Here is a 13637-nt window from a genome sequence, read left to right on the forward strand (position 1 = left end):
CCAAAGTAATCAGGGATACACACAGCCTGAATGACTGTCCCCTCCCTTCCCCCCCAAAAAAAATTAGAGCAAAGGAATCTTAATACTCAGGGATATTCATGTCCAGTATTGTTACAAAGCCCCAGTGTGGGAACCTTAGAAGCCCGAGTACCAGTTAACTATTGCAACATGGAAGTATTCAGTACTTCAGACCCACAGGCTCTAAGGTCCCTAACACTATCTATAGAAGATCCTATACAAGGTCTTAAGGATTTAGCACTCTGTATATCAAAAATCCATGGAACCTAACTTCAGGAAAAAGAGATTGAATTGATCCAGCACCCAGGATACCAAGGAAGAAATTATATGGGGCCTATAATTGCCCACAAAAGCAACCAGGAAGCAAAAGATAGTTCTGGCACAACGCTGCTATTGTGAGGTACAGAACCCAGAGATGTGTAAATGAAATAAGACATTAACCAGTAATCAAAATGTGTTGTAAATCTAGAGAATCCTCAAAAGAAAGCAAAAGTAATTGCAACAAAGTAAAGAGAATAGAATCAGGAGAACACTGGATACAGTAAAAGAAATATTGTTTGATGAATTATGAGTGACTTAGCTTTATAGCAATATAATGATCCAAGACAATGCCAAAGAATTAATGATGAAGCATACTACCTGCCTCCAAAGAAAGAATTGATACTGGCTGAATACAGACTGAAGCATACTATTTTTTATTTTCTTTCATTTTTTCTTTTATTCGAGTCTTCATGTAAAAAATGACTAATATGGAATGTTTTACATAATTGAACATGTATAACATGTCTGTCTGATTGCTTATCATCTGATGCTACCTATCTTGTGGTAGGGGAGGGAAAAAGGAATAGAGCTTGGAACACAAAACTTTAAAAAAAATTTTCTTTAAAGTAACTACAACATCAGCAAGCAGAGACTCAAAGGAAAAGAGGATTTCTCTCCCAAAGAAAATCCTCCTCCCCCAAAAAATGTAACAAAGATCAAAAACTAAAAACTCAGAAGGAAATAATTAGAAGGAAGATAAATATAACTAGAATAGAAAGTAATAAACCTTATCTAAATAATTAGAATATACCAAAGAGGCATTGATAAATATTATAACAAAATCAAGACTGAAAATATTGAACAAAATGGGAAATATCTGACATTTTAAAATGACCTAAAAAACAAGTCAGTGAGTAGTAATTTAAGAATCGGACTCCCTGAGACAACAGTTTTAAAAAAAAAAAAAGCCTGGGTGTCATATTTAAAGAAATGATCAGTGAAAATTGCACAAATTCAGTAAAATCAGAGGGTAAAGATAGAAAGAATCTACTTATGTCCTCCTAAAAAGAAATGTAAAAGAAGTACCAAGAAAAAATAATGGGACCATTCAGAAAGGAGGACTTCAAGGACCAAAAAAGGTCAATCAAGATCACACAAGACATAGTAATCAGTTCTACTAAAAATGAAAGGAAATGCTATCCAAAAGTCAAAACCTTAAAAACAAGAACTTACCCTGAAAAGCTAATCTTATAGGGGAAAAAGGGGGATGGATTTTTTTTAATAGCTTTTCATTGACAGAACATATCCATGGGTAATTTTTCAACATTGTCCCTTGCAAACACTTCTGTGCCAACTTTTCCCTTCCCTTCCTCCACCCCCTCCCCTAGATGGCAGGCAGTCTCATACATGTTAAACATGTTAAAGTATATCTTAAATACAATATATGTGTACACATCGGTACAGTTCTCTTGTTGCACACACACACACACACACACACACACAAAAAAAAAAATTGGATTCAGAAAGATAAAAATAACCTGGGAAGAAAAACAAAAATGCAAGTAGTCCACAGTGTTCTTTCTCTGGGTGTAGCTGGTTCTGTCCATCATCGATCAATTGGAACTGAATTGGATCTTCTCATTGTCGAAGATGTCCACTTCCATTAGAATATATTCTCATATAGTATTTTGTTGAAGTGTATTAATGATCTCCTGGTTCTGCTCATTTCACTTAGCATCAGTTCATGCAAATCTCTCCAAGCCTCTCTGTATTCATCCTACTGGTCATTTCTTACAGAACAATAATATTCCATAACATTCATATACCAAATTTACCCAATCATTCTCCAACTGATGGGCAAGGGATGGATTTTTAATGGAAATGAAGACTTTTATGCACTCTTGATTTTAAGTTTTTAAGCCCAAAGCTGAGTAGGAATTCTAAAATTCAAACACAAGAGTTCAGAAACTCAGAAATTTATTTGAAAAATTAAAATGCAATGTACAACTCAAATGAGAAACAAGAAAGGAGGAAAGAGTGAATAATATAGCAAGAAGGGAAAGAAAAAAAAAAAAACAAACAAAACCCTGATGCTATAAGACTTAGAAGGGGAAGGGGGAAAAAAAAGAAAAAGAACAAGAATCTAAAGAGATACGAAATCCCTTACACAAGTGGGAAACAGCTTAACTGTTTTGAGCCTATGGACTACTCTAACCTGGTAGCTCCCCTTTGAGCTACTCTTAATGCTGGTCCATAGACTGCATGGCTAGGCCACACTTATCCATCTTTGGGCACCAACCCAGATCCCACAGAGACAGACCACCAGTAGGTAGGGGTGAAGCAAAAGAGAACTTTATTCTTAGATAGCACATATTTATACCCCACTGAAGATCTGTGGGAAGGGGAAGTCCTCTAGCAACATGGCATAATGGGATTGGCCCGTGAAGAGGGAGGGAGGCGTGTTAGGCTTTGAGAGCACTAAGGAGGGACATGTGGTATCTGGGGTCAGACTCCGCCTCCTGGGGCTATGTCCCACCTCCACGTAGGATTCGCCTGCGCCTCGGTACCTCTCATCCCTCAGGTCCTCCCACATGCCTTGAGCGGCATTCCTTGCTCCCAGAGTCTTTTTAATCCTTACACTGAACAAAATGTGTCATATGAATATAATGAAATATTAATGTACCATAAGAAACAAGGACAGAGATAATTTCAAACAATGCCTCCTAACATAAGCCAATACAAAGTAAGATAAGCAGAACCAAGAGAACAATTTATATAATAGACAAAACATTAAAAAGAAAAAAAAATTGAAAGCTTAAGAATGCTGATCAGAGTATTTATATGAAGCAAGTAGTACAGTTTCCACAAAGGATGATGGTTACAGAGGGTGTGGTGTGGAGAATTGTGAGGAAAGGAATCATTGATGCAAAAAAAAAAAAAAAAAAAGGCAGCAGCCCCTGAAATGTGTTTTGTTTTTTTAAGTAAAAAGACCTCTGATCTCATAACACTTTATACTGTATTACAGAGGAAATTTTCTCACCTGGAAGTTTACTAAACTAATAAAATTATTAATATGGGAATCAATTCCTGATCAACTCTTTTGCGTAATCAGATTATTTGTTATCCATTAGAAATCAAAATGAACCAAACTCAAAGAAAGGATAAAGCTGAGAAAAAAATACTATGTGCCATTACAATATTTTCAACTTGGTTTATTCAAAAAAGCTACCAATTGACAAAATAGAAACTGGATAAAGGAAAAAGTATTAGCATACATAAGACTATGACCATTTTCCACATGAGTTTAACCAATATAAATGAACTGCCACAACTATGAAGCTTAAACAGTATAGAAAACTGCCATGATCAGAAAACACTTGATCCCCTTGCCAAGAACAAACATAGCAACTGAGCAATTCAGAATCTTAAAGACGGGAAGGGAGCTAAGAGATTTTGTATGGTATTAACTCAGCAGCAGAGAGAAAAACATATTTGAAGAAAAGTTGGTGTGAGACTAAAGTAAGTCAATGTAAACTTATATATGTACATATTGTTTCCTCAAATATAAACTCCTTGTGGGCAGGGAACTATTTAATTTCTGTTGTGTAGTAGTGGGTGCTTAATAAATATTTATTGATGTGGGGAAAAACAAACAAATAAGCACTATTTTATAATGTCTTTATTCTCTTTGAAATTTGTATATTTATCTGTGTATATATTATCTCCTCTATCTAATTATAAACTCCTTGAGGTAAATTACTACAATTTATTTCTGTATGATCTCTAATATTCAACTTAATAAACGTTACTGAATGAAAAAAATTAAATGAAAGGATTAATTAAAAGAAGGAAGTTCAGAAGGAAGCATAGGCAAGAAATTGAGCTTTGAAAAAACTGTCATAGGTTTTTTTGTTTATTTGTTTGTTTTTTAGGTAAACTAACCCTTTGTTCTTCCAAATGAATTGTGGCATTATTTGTTTCTAACTCGGTAAAAGAATTTTTTTTTGGGGGGGGGGGTAATATGATTGGGATAGTATTGACTAAATAGATTAGGTAAATTGTAATTTTTATTATATTGGCTTTCCCTGCCTGTGAACAATTAATATTTCTCCAATGATTTCAATTTGGCTTTATTTATATCAAAAGTATAATTATATTCATGTAGTTCCTGGATTAGTTTTAGCAGGTACACTCCCAGGTAATTCTGTGCTGTTCACAATTATTTTAAATGGGGTATTCCTTATCATTTCTTCTTGCAGGGTTTTGTTAGTGTAACATAAAAATGATCTATTTGGATTTATGGGGATTTTTCTCCTAATTTTTCTTCAAACTCTCATATTTGATTTTTGAAGTCCTTTTTAAGTTCTTCTAAACTCTTGGGGCTTTTGACCATTTGGTATTTCTCTTTCAAGTAGGAGTATTTTTTTTTAACTGTACCATCTTCTTCTGAGTATGAACAGATCTCTAAGCCCACAGTACTTGCTTATGGTCAAGTTCTTTCTCCTTTGCCTACTCATTTTTATTTTATTTTGTTTTATTCTAGTTTTAGAAGCTTATTATTATAACTGAGTTCTAACTTGAGGTGTGGGGAATGCTGAACCAGGTCTCATGTCCTTCTTACTGTTATTTTCTGAGCTCTTTGGGAGTTGAGGGGGGGCAATCTCTGGCAGATCTCTCTACCTTTAAGCCATAGTCAGGGCCTCCAACCATACTGTCCCCCCAAATACTCTTACTCCCTGCAATCCCTTCTGGACTACAAATTTCAATTCTTCACTCTGATTTGGAAATGAAACCAGGGACTCTTCTTCTGCAGGTGCCATTAGCCAGCAGGGTTCTTTCCCCTCTGCTACTGCACTCACCAAGCATGTACTCACTCCTCTTCTTATCCATGGTTTTAGCCTGGGACCTCATCTGATCATCACAGCTGGGTCTAGCATCCTGAAACAATAGAGGGTCCTTCAATAGTCCCCTAATTAAATCATCCTACCTCCACAGGGTCTGGTGAGATTAAAGTTCCAAAAGTCCAAGTTGCCACTGACCTAGCTGTCCTCAGGGCTTGTTGATTGGGCAGAGTAAAGACTCCATTGAGTTATACCTCAGTCTAGGGAGGTTAGGCCCTTCCCAAAGTTCTTTCCAAGAGGTTTCAGAAGGACAACTACTTTACTCTGACTTTATTTATTTCTCCTAATCTATAATTTTTTTTGAAGTGGGACAAATTTGAAGAGCCTGGTATTTTCTGACCTCCCAAAATTTTTAAAAAACAAATGAACTTGACATTTTTCTAGATTAAAAAAAATTAAACTTCAATTTCACCAGCCCACAAAAATGTTAAGCACATAGATATGTATGTTTGTGTAAAGGCAGTTAGGCATAGTAAATAGAAGATCCTTGCAGTCAAGAATTCCCGTATTCACCTTCTGACTTTCATATGCTAGCTATGTATCCAAGGCAAATAACCTTTCAGTTCCATCCACGACGTATTAGTGTCCCAATTTTCCCATATCCTCTCCAAAATTTGTCATTTTTCTTTTTTGTCATATTAACCAATCTGATAGGTGTGAAATGCAATGTCAAAATTATTTGAATTTTTTTTCATATGACTATAGGAGGCTCTAATTACTTTATCTGAAAACTACCAGATAATGTCCTTTGACCATTTATTAATTTGAGAATGATTTGTGTTCTAATAAGTTTGATTCATTTCTCAATATATTTGAGCAATGTGGCCTTTATGAGGGATACTTAGAATAATAAAAATTTTCTCACCTTTCTAATTTCCTTTACATCAAAAACTTTTAATATAATCAAAGTAATTGATTTTATATCTCATTCGACCAAAAATTCTTCCCTTTGCTATAGAGTTAACAAATAAACTTCCTTGCTCTCTCAATCTGCTTTTGCATGGTATCATTCTTTGTATCTAAATCATGTCCCTATTTTGACTTATCTTGATATTTAGTGTAAAATTGTTGGTCTAGACCTAATTTTCCCAGCAATTTGTCAGATAGTGAGTTCTTATCCCAGAAGCTGGAATTCTTGGGTTTATTAAACACTAGATTATTATGTCTTGTATACCTGGCCATTGCACTGATATACTATTCTATTTCTTAGCTAGTACCAAATAGTTTTGATGATTGCCACTTTATAATACAGTTTGAGACCTGGTACAGCTAGGCCATTTTGTTTTGATTGATCTTTCCCCATTAATTTCCTTGATATTCTTAACCATTTGTTCTTCCAGATGAATCTTTTCATTATTTTTCCTAACTCTATAAAATAATTTTTGATAGTATGAATGATATGGCACTATAGAAGTAAACTGATTTAGGTAGAATTTGTCATTTTTATTTTATTCTACTGGACTGCCCTACTCAATAGCAATTTATAATATTCCAGTTGTTTAGATCTAACTTTGTGAAAACTTGTTTTGTAATTGTGTACCAATAATTCCTGTTTTGTTTCAGCAGGGAATTGTCCCAAGTATTTATATTTTCAACAGTTATTGTAATGGAATTTCTTTAATCTTTGGCTGCTGAGATTTGTTGATAATAATACAAAAATGCTGGCAATTTGTAAGAGTTTATTTTATATCCTGAAATTTTGCTGAAGGTGTTATATATTTCAATTAGCTTTTTTAAAAATTAGGTTGATTCAAGCCATTCTCCAATTGATAAATGGTCAAAGGATATGAATAGACAATTTTCAGATGATGAAATTTTAATTATTACCACTCATATGAAAGAGTGTTCCAAATCACTATTAATCAGAGAAATGCAAATTAAAACAACTCTGAGATACCACTATATACCTGTCAGATTGGCTAAGATGGCAGGAGAAAATAATGACGAATGTTGGAGGGGATGCGGGAAAACTGGGGCACTGATGCATTGTTGGTGGAATTGTGAATGAATCCAACCATTCTGGAGAGCAATCTGGAATTACGCCCAAAAAGTTATCAAACTGTGCATACCCTTTGACCCAGCAGTGCTACTACTGGGCTTATACCCCAAGGAGATACTAAAGAAGAGAAAGGGACCTGTATGTGCCAAAATGTTTGTGGCAGCCCTTTCTGTAGTGGCTAGAAACTGGAAAATGAATGGATGCCCTTCAAACTGGAGAATGGTTGGGTAAATTGTGGTATATGAATATTGTGGAATATTATTGTTCTGTAAGAAATGACCAGCAGGATGAATACAGAGAGGCTTGGAGAGACTTACATGAACTGATGGTAAGTGAAATGGGCAGAACCAGGAGATCATTATATACCTCAACAATGATACTGTATGAGGATGTATTCTGATGGAAGTGAATTTCTTTGACAAAGAGATCTAATTCAGTTTCAATTGATCAATGATGGACAGAAGTAACTACACCCAAAGAAAGAACACTGGGAAATGAATGTAAACTGTTTGCATTTTTGTTTTTCTTCCCAGATTATTTTTACCTTCTGAATCCAATTCTCCCTGTACAACAAGAGAACTGTTTGGTTCTGCACACAAATATTGTATCTAGGATATACTGCAACATATTCAATATATATAGGACTGCTTGCCATCTAGGGGAGGGGGTGGAGGGAGAGAGGGGAAAAATCGGAACAGAAGTGAGTGCAAGGGCTAATGTTGTAAAAAAATTATCCTGGCATGGGTTCTGTCAATAAAAAGTTGTTATAATAAAAAAATAAATAAATAAATAAAAATGAAATTAAGTTGATTTTCTAGGGTTCTCTAAGAATACCATCATATCATTTACAAAGAACGAAATGTTACTTTATTGTCTATTCTAATTCTTTTCATTTCATTTTCCTTTCTTTCTGCTATAACTAACATTTCTAGTATAATACTGACATAATAGAGGTGATAATGGATATTCTTACTTCACCCCTGATCTTACTGGGAAAGCTTCTAACATTCCCATTACAGATAAGGCTTGCTGATGATTTTAGATAGATATTACTTATCATTTAAAGAAAGATTCATTTTTTCCCCTGTTCCCTAATATTTTTGTATTAGTACTGTATTTTGTCAAAAGTTTTGTCAGCATCTATTGAGAGAATCATATAATACCTACTCATTTTGTTATTAATATTATCAGTTATGCTGATAGTTTTTCTAATACTGAATTTGGAAAATTGCTGGCATTAATTCCATCTGATCATAGTGTATAATCCTAGTTGATATATTGCGGTACTCACCTTGCTAGAATTTTATTTTAAAATCTTCTATCAACTATTTCAATGTTTTGTTTTTTACTTTCAATTTTTAAAAATCTCTCCTTTCATTTAATTGGGTATGTAATTGGGAATTTTTAATTTGCTCTTTTTCTAGATTTTTTTGGTTGTATGTCTAAATCGTTGTTCTGATTTTTTTTTTATACTGTTGACGTAAAAGTTTAGAGATATAAATTTTCCCCTCAGTAGTGCTTTGTCTATATCCCATAAATTTTGGTATGTCATGTGATTATTCTCATTCCTTTAATGAAATCATGGATTATTTCTATGATTTGTTCTTTACCCACTCATTTTTTAGGATTATTGCTTCCAATTAATTTTCAATATATCTTTCCAGGTCTTTTTTAAATGTAATTTTTATTGCAATATGATCTGAAAAGGATGTATTTAATATTTCTGCTTTTTTGAACTTGATTATCAGGTTTTCTCTCTCCTTAATACGGAGAAAATAAAAACTTTAAGGTTTAATAATTTTTCATGTGGTTGTGAATATTTTGCAGTTCTTTTAAGAGCTATTTGTTCATATTCTTTGATTATTCTACTGGGAAATTGCCATTAATCATATATACAATTTCTATATGTTGGATACTACACCCTTACCAGAGATATTTGACATGATTTTCCTCCTGTCAACCACTTCTCATTTTATCCTATATGTACTAATGCTGTGTAGGCAGAAGATTCAAGTAAGTAATCAAAATTATCCACAATCTTTTTAAATTGCTTATATCTCTAGTTTGGTTAAGAACACATCTCTTTCCCAATAGCTGTGATTTATTTCTCTTCTGTGATCTATTTTCTCTTCTTTTACATCAAAATCTTAAACATTAAAATCACAAAACAATTCAGAATGTATTGTGCAGTGTGGTATGTTATTAATCTAAACCTAATTTCTGCCAGACTATTGTATTTTCTAGCAAATTTTATCAAACAGGAAAGTCTTTCTACTTTATCAAAAACTGAATAATTTAGTTCTATTTTCTTTAATCTTCCCTTGTCTAATCTATTCTATTAAGCAATCTCTCTCTTCTTTAACCAAAATACAGTTTGCTGTCTGGATATACTATTTCCCTTTGATCCTTACTTCTTTTCATCATTCCCTTTAAATTTTTTGGTTTTCCAAAATGAAATGTTCTAAAGGGTTCTGTTGGTATAGCATTGACTAGTATGTCATAGATAGTATAAATTAATTTTGAAAGTATTGTCATTTTTATTATACTGCCAAAGCCAAGCCATGAGAACGGAATCTTTTCCCAGCTATTTAGGCTGTCATTTAAGGAATGTTTTGCAAATTAATCTATCTAAATTTTCTTTCAGAAGATTGATTCCTAGTTATTTTATGTATTTAGTGGTTTTTTGGTAATGGAATTTTCATCTCTTATTGCTTATGTTTTATTATTATGGTATAGAAATATGGTATATTTTTCCTCAAATATCATTTCTCATAATATTCACATCTGCACAAAGTACACTCAATTATCTATAATACAAGTCCAAAAATCATTTTTTTAGCTTTAGTAGTTTTTGGTTTTTTTACTTATAAGCAGGGAGATCTCAGATGTGCTAGGGATTCACCAGACAAAGGAGCTGCCTAGCTTCTTTATGCAAACCTTAAACTCTCCTCCCTGTCTAGGAATAACCTCCAACACTCCCAAGAGATTGAGGCAAAAGACCAATAAGCATATGGTTTAGTTAAATTCTTTCTGGATAAATACTATTTGGATTATACTAGAGTAGAGGTGATTATTTGGCTTCAAAAGTCTCCAGGAAATTCAAGTTAATATAACAATTTATACACTTATACACACACACACACACGCTGACAAAACACAACCTATCTTTAAAATACTTTTTGCTTAAAATTCACTCATTAAATCCATGGATTTGTTAATTATTTTGGTTTTCAACATCAATGGGAGGTTTTTCAATTGGGAAATATTATTAAACTTAAAAGTGCAACAACAGTACAAAAATAGATATAAAGTATCCAGACTTTGTAGAATTACTAGCAATGTTAAAGAGGCCTGTACTCGAAAATCATAACATAAAAACATTTGGGAATCCCTTTCAGTTAATGAAATTGAAAGTTACTACCTTGTGCTTAAATTTTTCTTTTTCATTTGCATTCTTTTTAATTACTTGAAAATCACCTACTACAAATTGGGGGCTATATTAAATGTCACAGAGCAGAATAGAAATTTGGGCAGAGGTCTGAAAAACACTAAAGCCAAGGGATCGAAATCTGAGGCTCGAATTCTGTGCTTTGGGTGTGGGAAAAGAAGGGGAAGTAAAGCAGCAGCACAATACTGAAGAAAGAGGGGCATTGCCGCAGGACCCAACAAGGCTCCAGTGCAGTCCAAAAGAAGAGTCTGTAACTTCCTTCAGCCCTCTAGAGGGCGAGGTCTCCTACGTAAGAAAAGAAAAGTTAAAAACAAACAGCTTACCTGTCGGGCCCCCCGGGACTCTCCTTAGGGCCTACGCTTCGCGCTCCTTTCCCAGCTATCCGTTTGCTAACAGTGAGCCAGGAAGTAGCTGCGGCCTTTAGTTTCCCGCCATCGCCAGATGCTTCTTCCTCCAGATTCACAGCGAATTGGTTGAGGCTGTAAAGCAACGAGCAAAAGCCGCAACCCAGACAGAGCACTAACATCCGTAAGTAACGTCGCATGTCTCCCTCCAGTCACAGCTGGCCCACGATGGCCGCTGGGGCTGCTTCTATAGCGGCCACCAGTCGCCCAACTTTGACGAACTGAAAGCCGAATGCCACTGCGCAGTTGCAGCCGCAAGTTCCTCCTCCCTCTTCTTCCTTTCCGCGCCCTCTTCCCCTTTCCGTGGCGGAAGTCCAAAACTACAGCCCGGCAGCTTGCGTCACACTGCCTCAGTGCCTGAGTCAGACAGCCTGGCTGCTTATAACACCAGGTTCTCCAAAAATAGAAGGTTCTGGGTACGAAGGTGGAGGCGAGGGCTCCCTGAGAAGCCTGTGCACTGAACTTGAGAATGTAGTCTTGGCAAGGATTTCATGGAGCTGATGTGGCTTTAGCACTTGACTAGTGGTTTGGCAATTGCCAAACTGTCAAAAAGCCACCAGAAACCATTTTTCACAGTTATTTTTCTCTGAATGAGAAAGTGATTAAAGGCAAGATTTTTGATTAGTGAAACCTGAGTTCTTATTCTCCCAATCACTGAATCTGCCCCCGTTATAAAGGAAGGAGTGAAAATTTGAAAGCTAACCAGTTTTAAAGTGTGAAGGATCCAAAAGATTACAGAAAAAGCCCTGTTCCTCTTTTTAGTACCTATATATCTGAAAGCTTAGGCAGAATCATTTATGTTATTTTAAAATTTAACACTACCACCCTTACAAATTGTGTAATCAAGCACAAACTCAGGACAAGGTTGTTTGTGCTTCCCCCCCTCCCCTCCACATACACCTTCCAGTTCATTTACTTCAAATAAACAATTATTGAATTTATGTTCAAAGTAAAGATATTAACTGATAGTATCATAAAAGTATTAGGTATAAGATACTCCTCCCTCTCAATCTGGAACATAGTCTCTTACAAATTTGGAGAGAGTAGGCATGGTGTGTTAATTACTTGGATCACGCAATTTTTATATGGTTTAAGTTTATGACAGCAGTGGTCATTTATGTAATCTTAATATTAAGACTGGCTCAAAACATCAGGCCTTAACTATGAAACAAAATTAAGTTGTTCTCTTCAAGTTAGTGCTAGATTTTGTATTATGTGTATTTCATTGCACTCTTTAAAAACTAATTAATTAAAAATTAATCCTGTGCTTATTGTCCTGTGGGACAGTGATGACCCCTACCCAAATTGAAATCAGAGACTCTCAAATTAGAAAAGCAAAAAAGGATTTATTATAATCTCGATATCACGAGAAAGGACAACTCCCCCAAATAAGATAGTACTTCAGTAGAGCAGTACTAAGTGTATATGCAGAAAATGGATTATATAGCTGAAAAGGGAATTCTCCCCCCTCCCTTCTTATCTTTTCTCCCATTGGCTGGACAGTCCAGGCTTGTTGGAATCTTTACAAAGTGTTAAGCCGTTATAGTTGATAAAGACAATAATTATCTAATTTGGCATGGTTCAATATGATTGATTTGATCTTAGAAGGAGATATTTTGGGCCAGAACTTAAAACAAGGTACTAAGTACAACTGATAGAAACGATGCTTGTGTTCACACCTTTAGAGAGCTCATAGAAGCAAGAAATATTTAAGTACTCATTGGAGTTCACATGTTTGGGAGATTTCAGGGTTTAGAAAGAGATATCTGAATTCACACATCCCTTAATCCCTGCCTCCAGAAGGTGGAATCAGCCTTTTACACTCAGCATAAATACAGCTCCAGTGAGCCACTCTAGAGACTTACTCCGGAACATTGACTGGGGTGGGAGAGGAGCACTCTGGGAGGAAGCGCACAAGCCCTCTCTTTGAGGCAAGAGAGATTCATTGCCACCAAGGTGGTGTTGGCTGGAGGCTGAAGAAAGCAGAGGCAGAAGCCAAGGACAAAGATGCAAGAGCTCTTAGAACCAAGCAGAGAAATAGGCCTCAACTAACTGGGCTATTTTGGAAGGAGAAAATAAACGTTTGCATTTTTACCAGCTGGCTGCATTTTGGAGTAATTATTTATTTCAACTGAGACTAAAGCTGCCTCTAGAAAACCTCCCCGAGAAACCTTTCTCCCAGAGAGAACCATTATTATTTTAAAGAAAAAGAACACCACATATACTCTAAATGCAGAATATGCAGAGACTAACTAAAAATCTACCCAAGGACTAAGAATAAAGAAGCTAATGATACTAGCCAATGACACACATACCATATTAGGAACATTATATGGCAAAACAGGAAAGGGAGAAGGGAAATGTATGTTTGTCTAAAATAAACTAAAACAACTTGTTACTGCAAAGCTTCACGTTATAACTAGGGCATAAATCTAGGTCACATTCTTATGAGAGTCTTCAGTCAGTTTGTCTTATTCATTATTAATATCAATAATAATAAATATTAATAATGGATATTACTTACAATAATTGTAACTAACATTTATACAGTACAATATTTGTCAGGCATCATGCTTGGTGTTTCATAATTATCTCATTTGATCTTA

At 35.0% G+C, this 13637-nt stretch overlaps 1 protein-coding gene across 4 annotated transcripts in view; it reads right to left on the reverse strand.

Annotated features, from left to right (window-relative positions):
* GXYLT1 (glucoside xylosyltransferase 1) overlaps positions 1-11293 on the reverse strand; it is a 77312-nt gene extending 66019 nt beyond the window's left edge. Inside the window, exon 1 of one of the 4 annotated variants that reach the window (XM_031938166.1) lies at positions 10951-11293. In XM_031938166.1, coding sequence (XP_031794026.1) covers positions 10951-11171 — 221 coding nt within the window. In that variant the 5' untranslated portion in view covers positions 11172-11293. Of the gene's footprint in view, positions 1-5138; positions 5214-10950 lie in introns of those variants that run through there. The other 3 variants (XM_012551672.3, XM_003772452.4, XM_031938167.1) reach the window with 3 other exon arrangements.
* Positions 11294-13637: the final 2344 nt, after the last annotated feature.

This window comes from Sarcophilus harrisii, chromosome 5 (genome assembly GCF_902635505.1).
Source record: "Sarcophilus harrisii chromosome 5, mSarHar1.11, whole genome shotgun sequence".
Taxonomy (NCBI): Eukaryota; Metazoa; Chordata; class Mammalia; order Dasyuromorphia; family Dasyuridae; genus Sarcophilus; species Sarcophilus harrisii.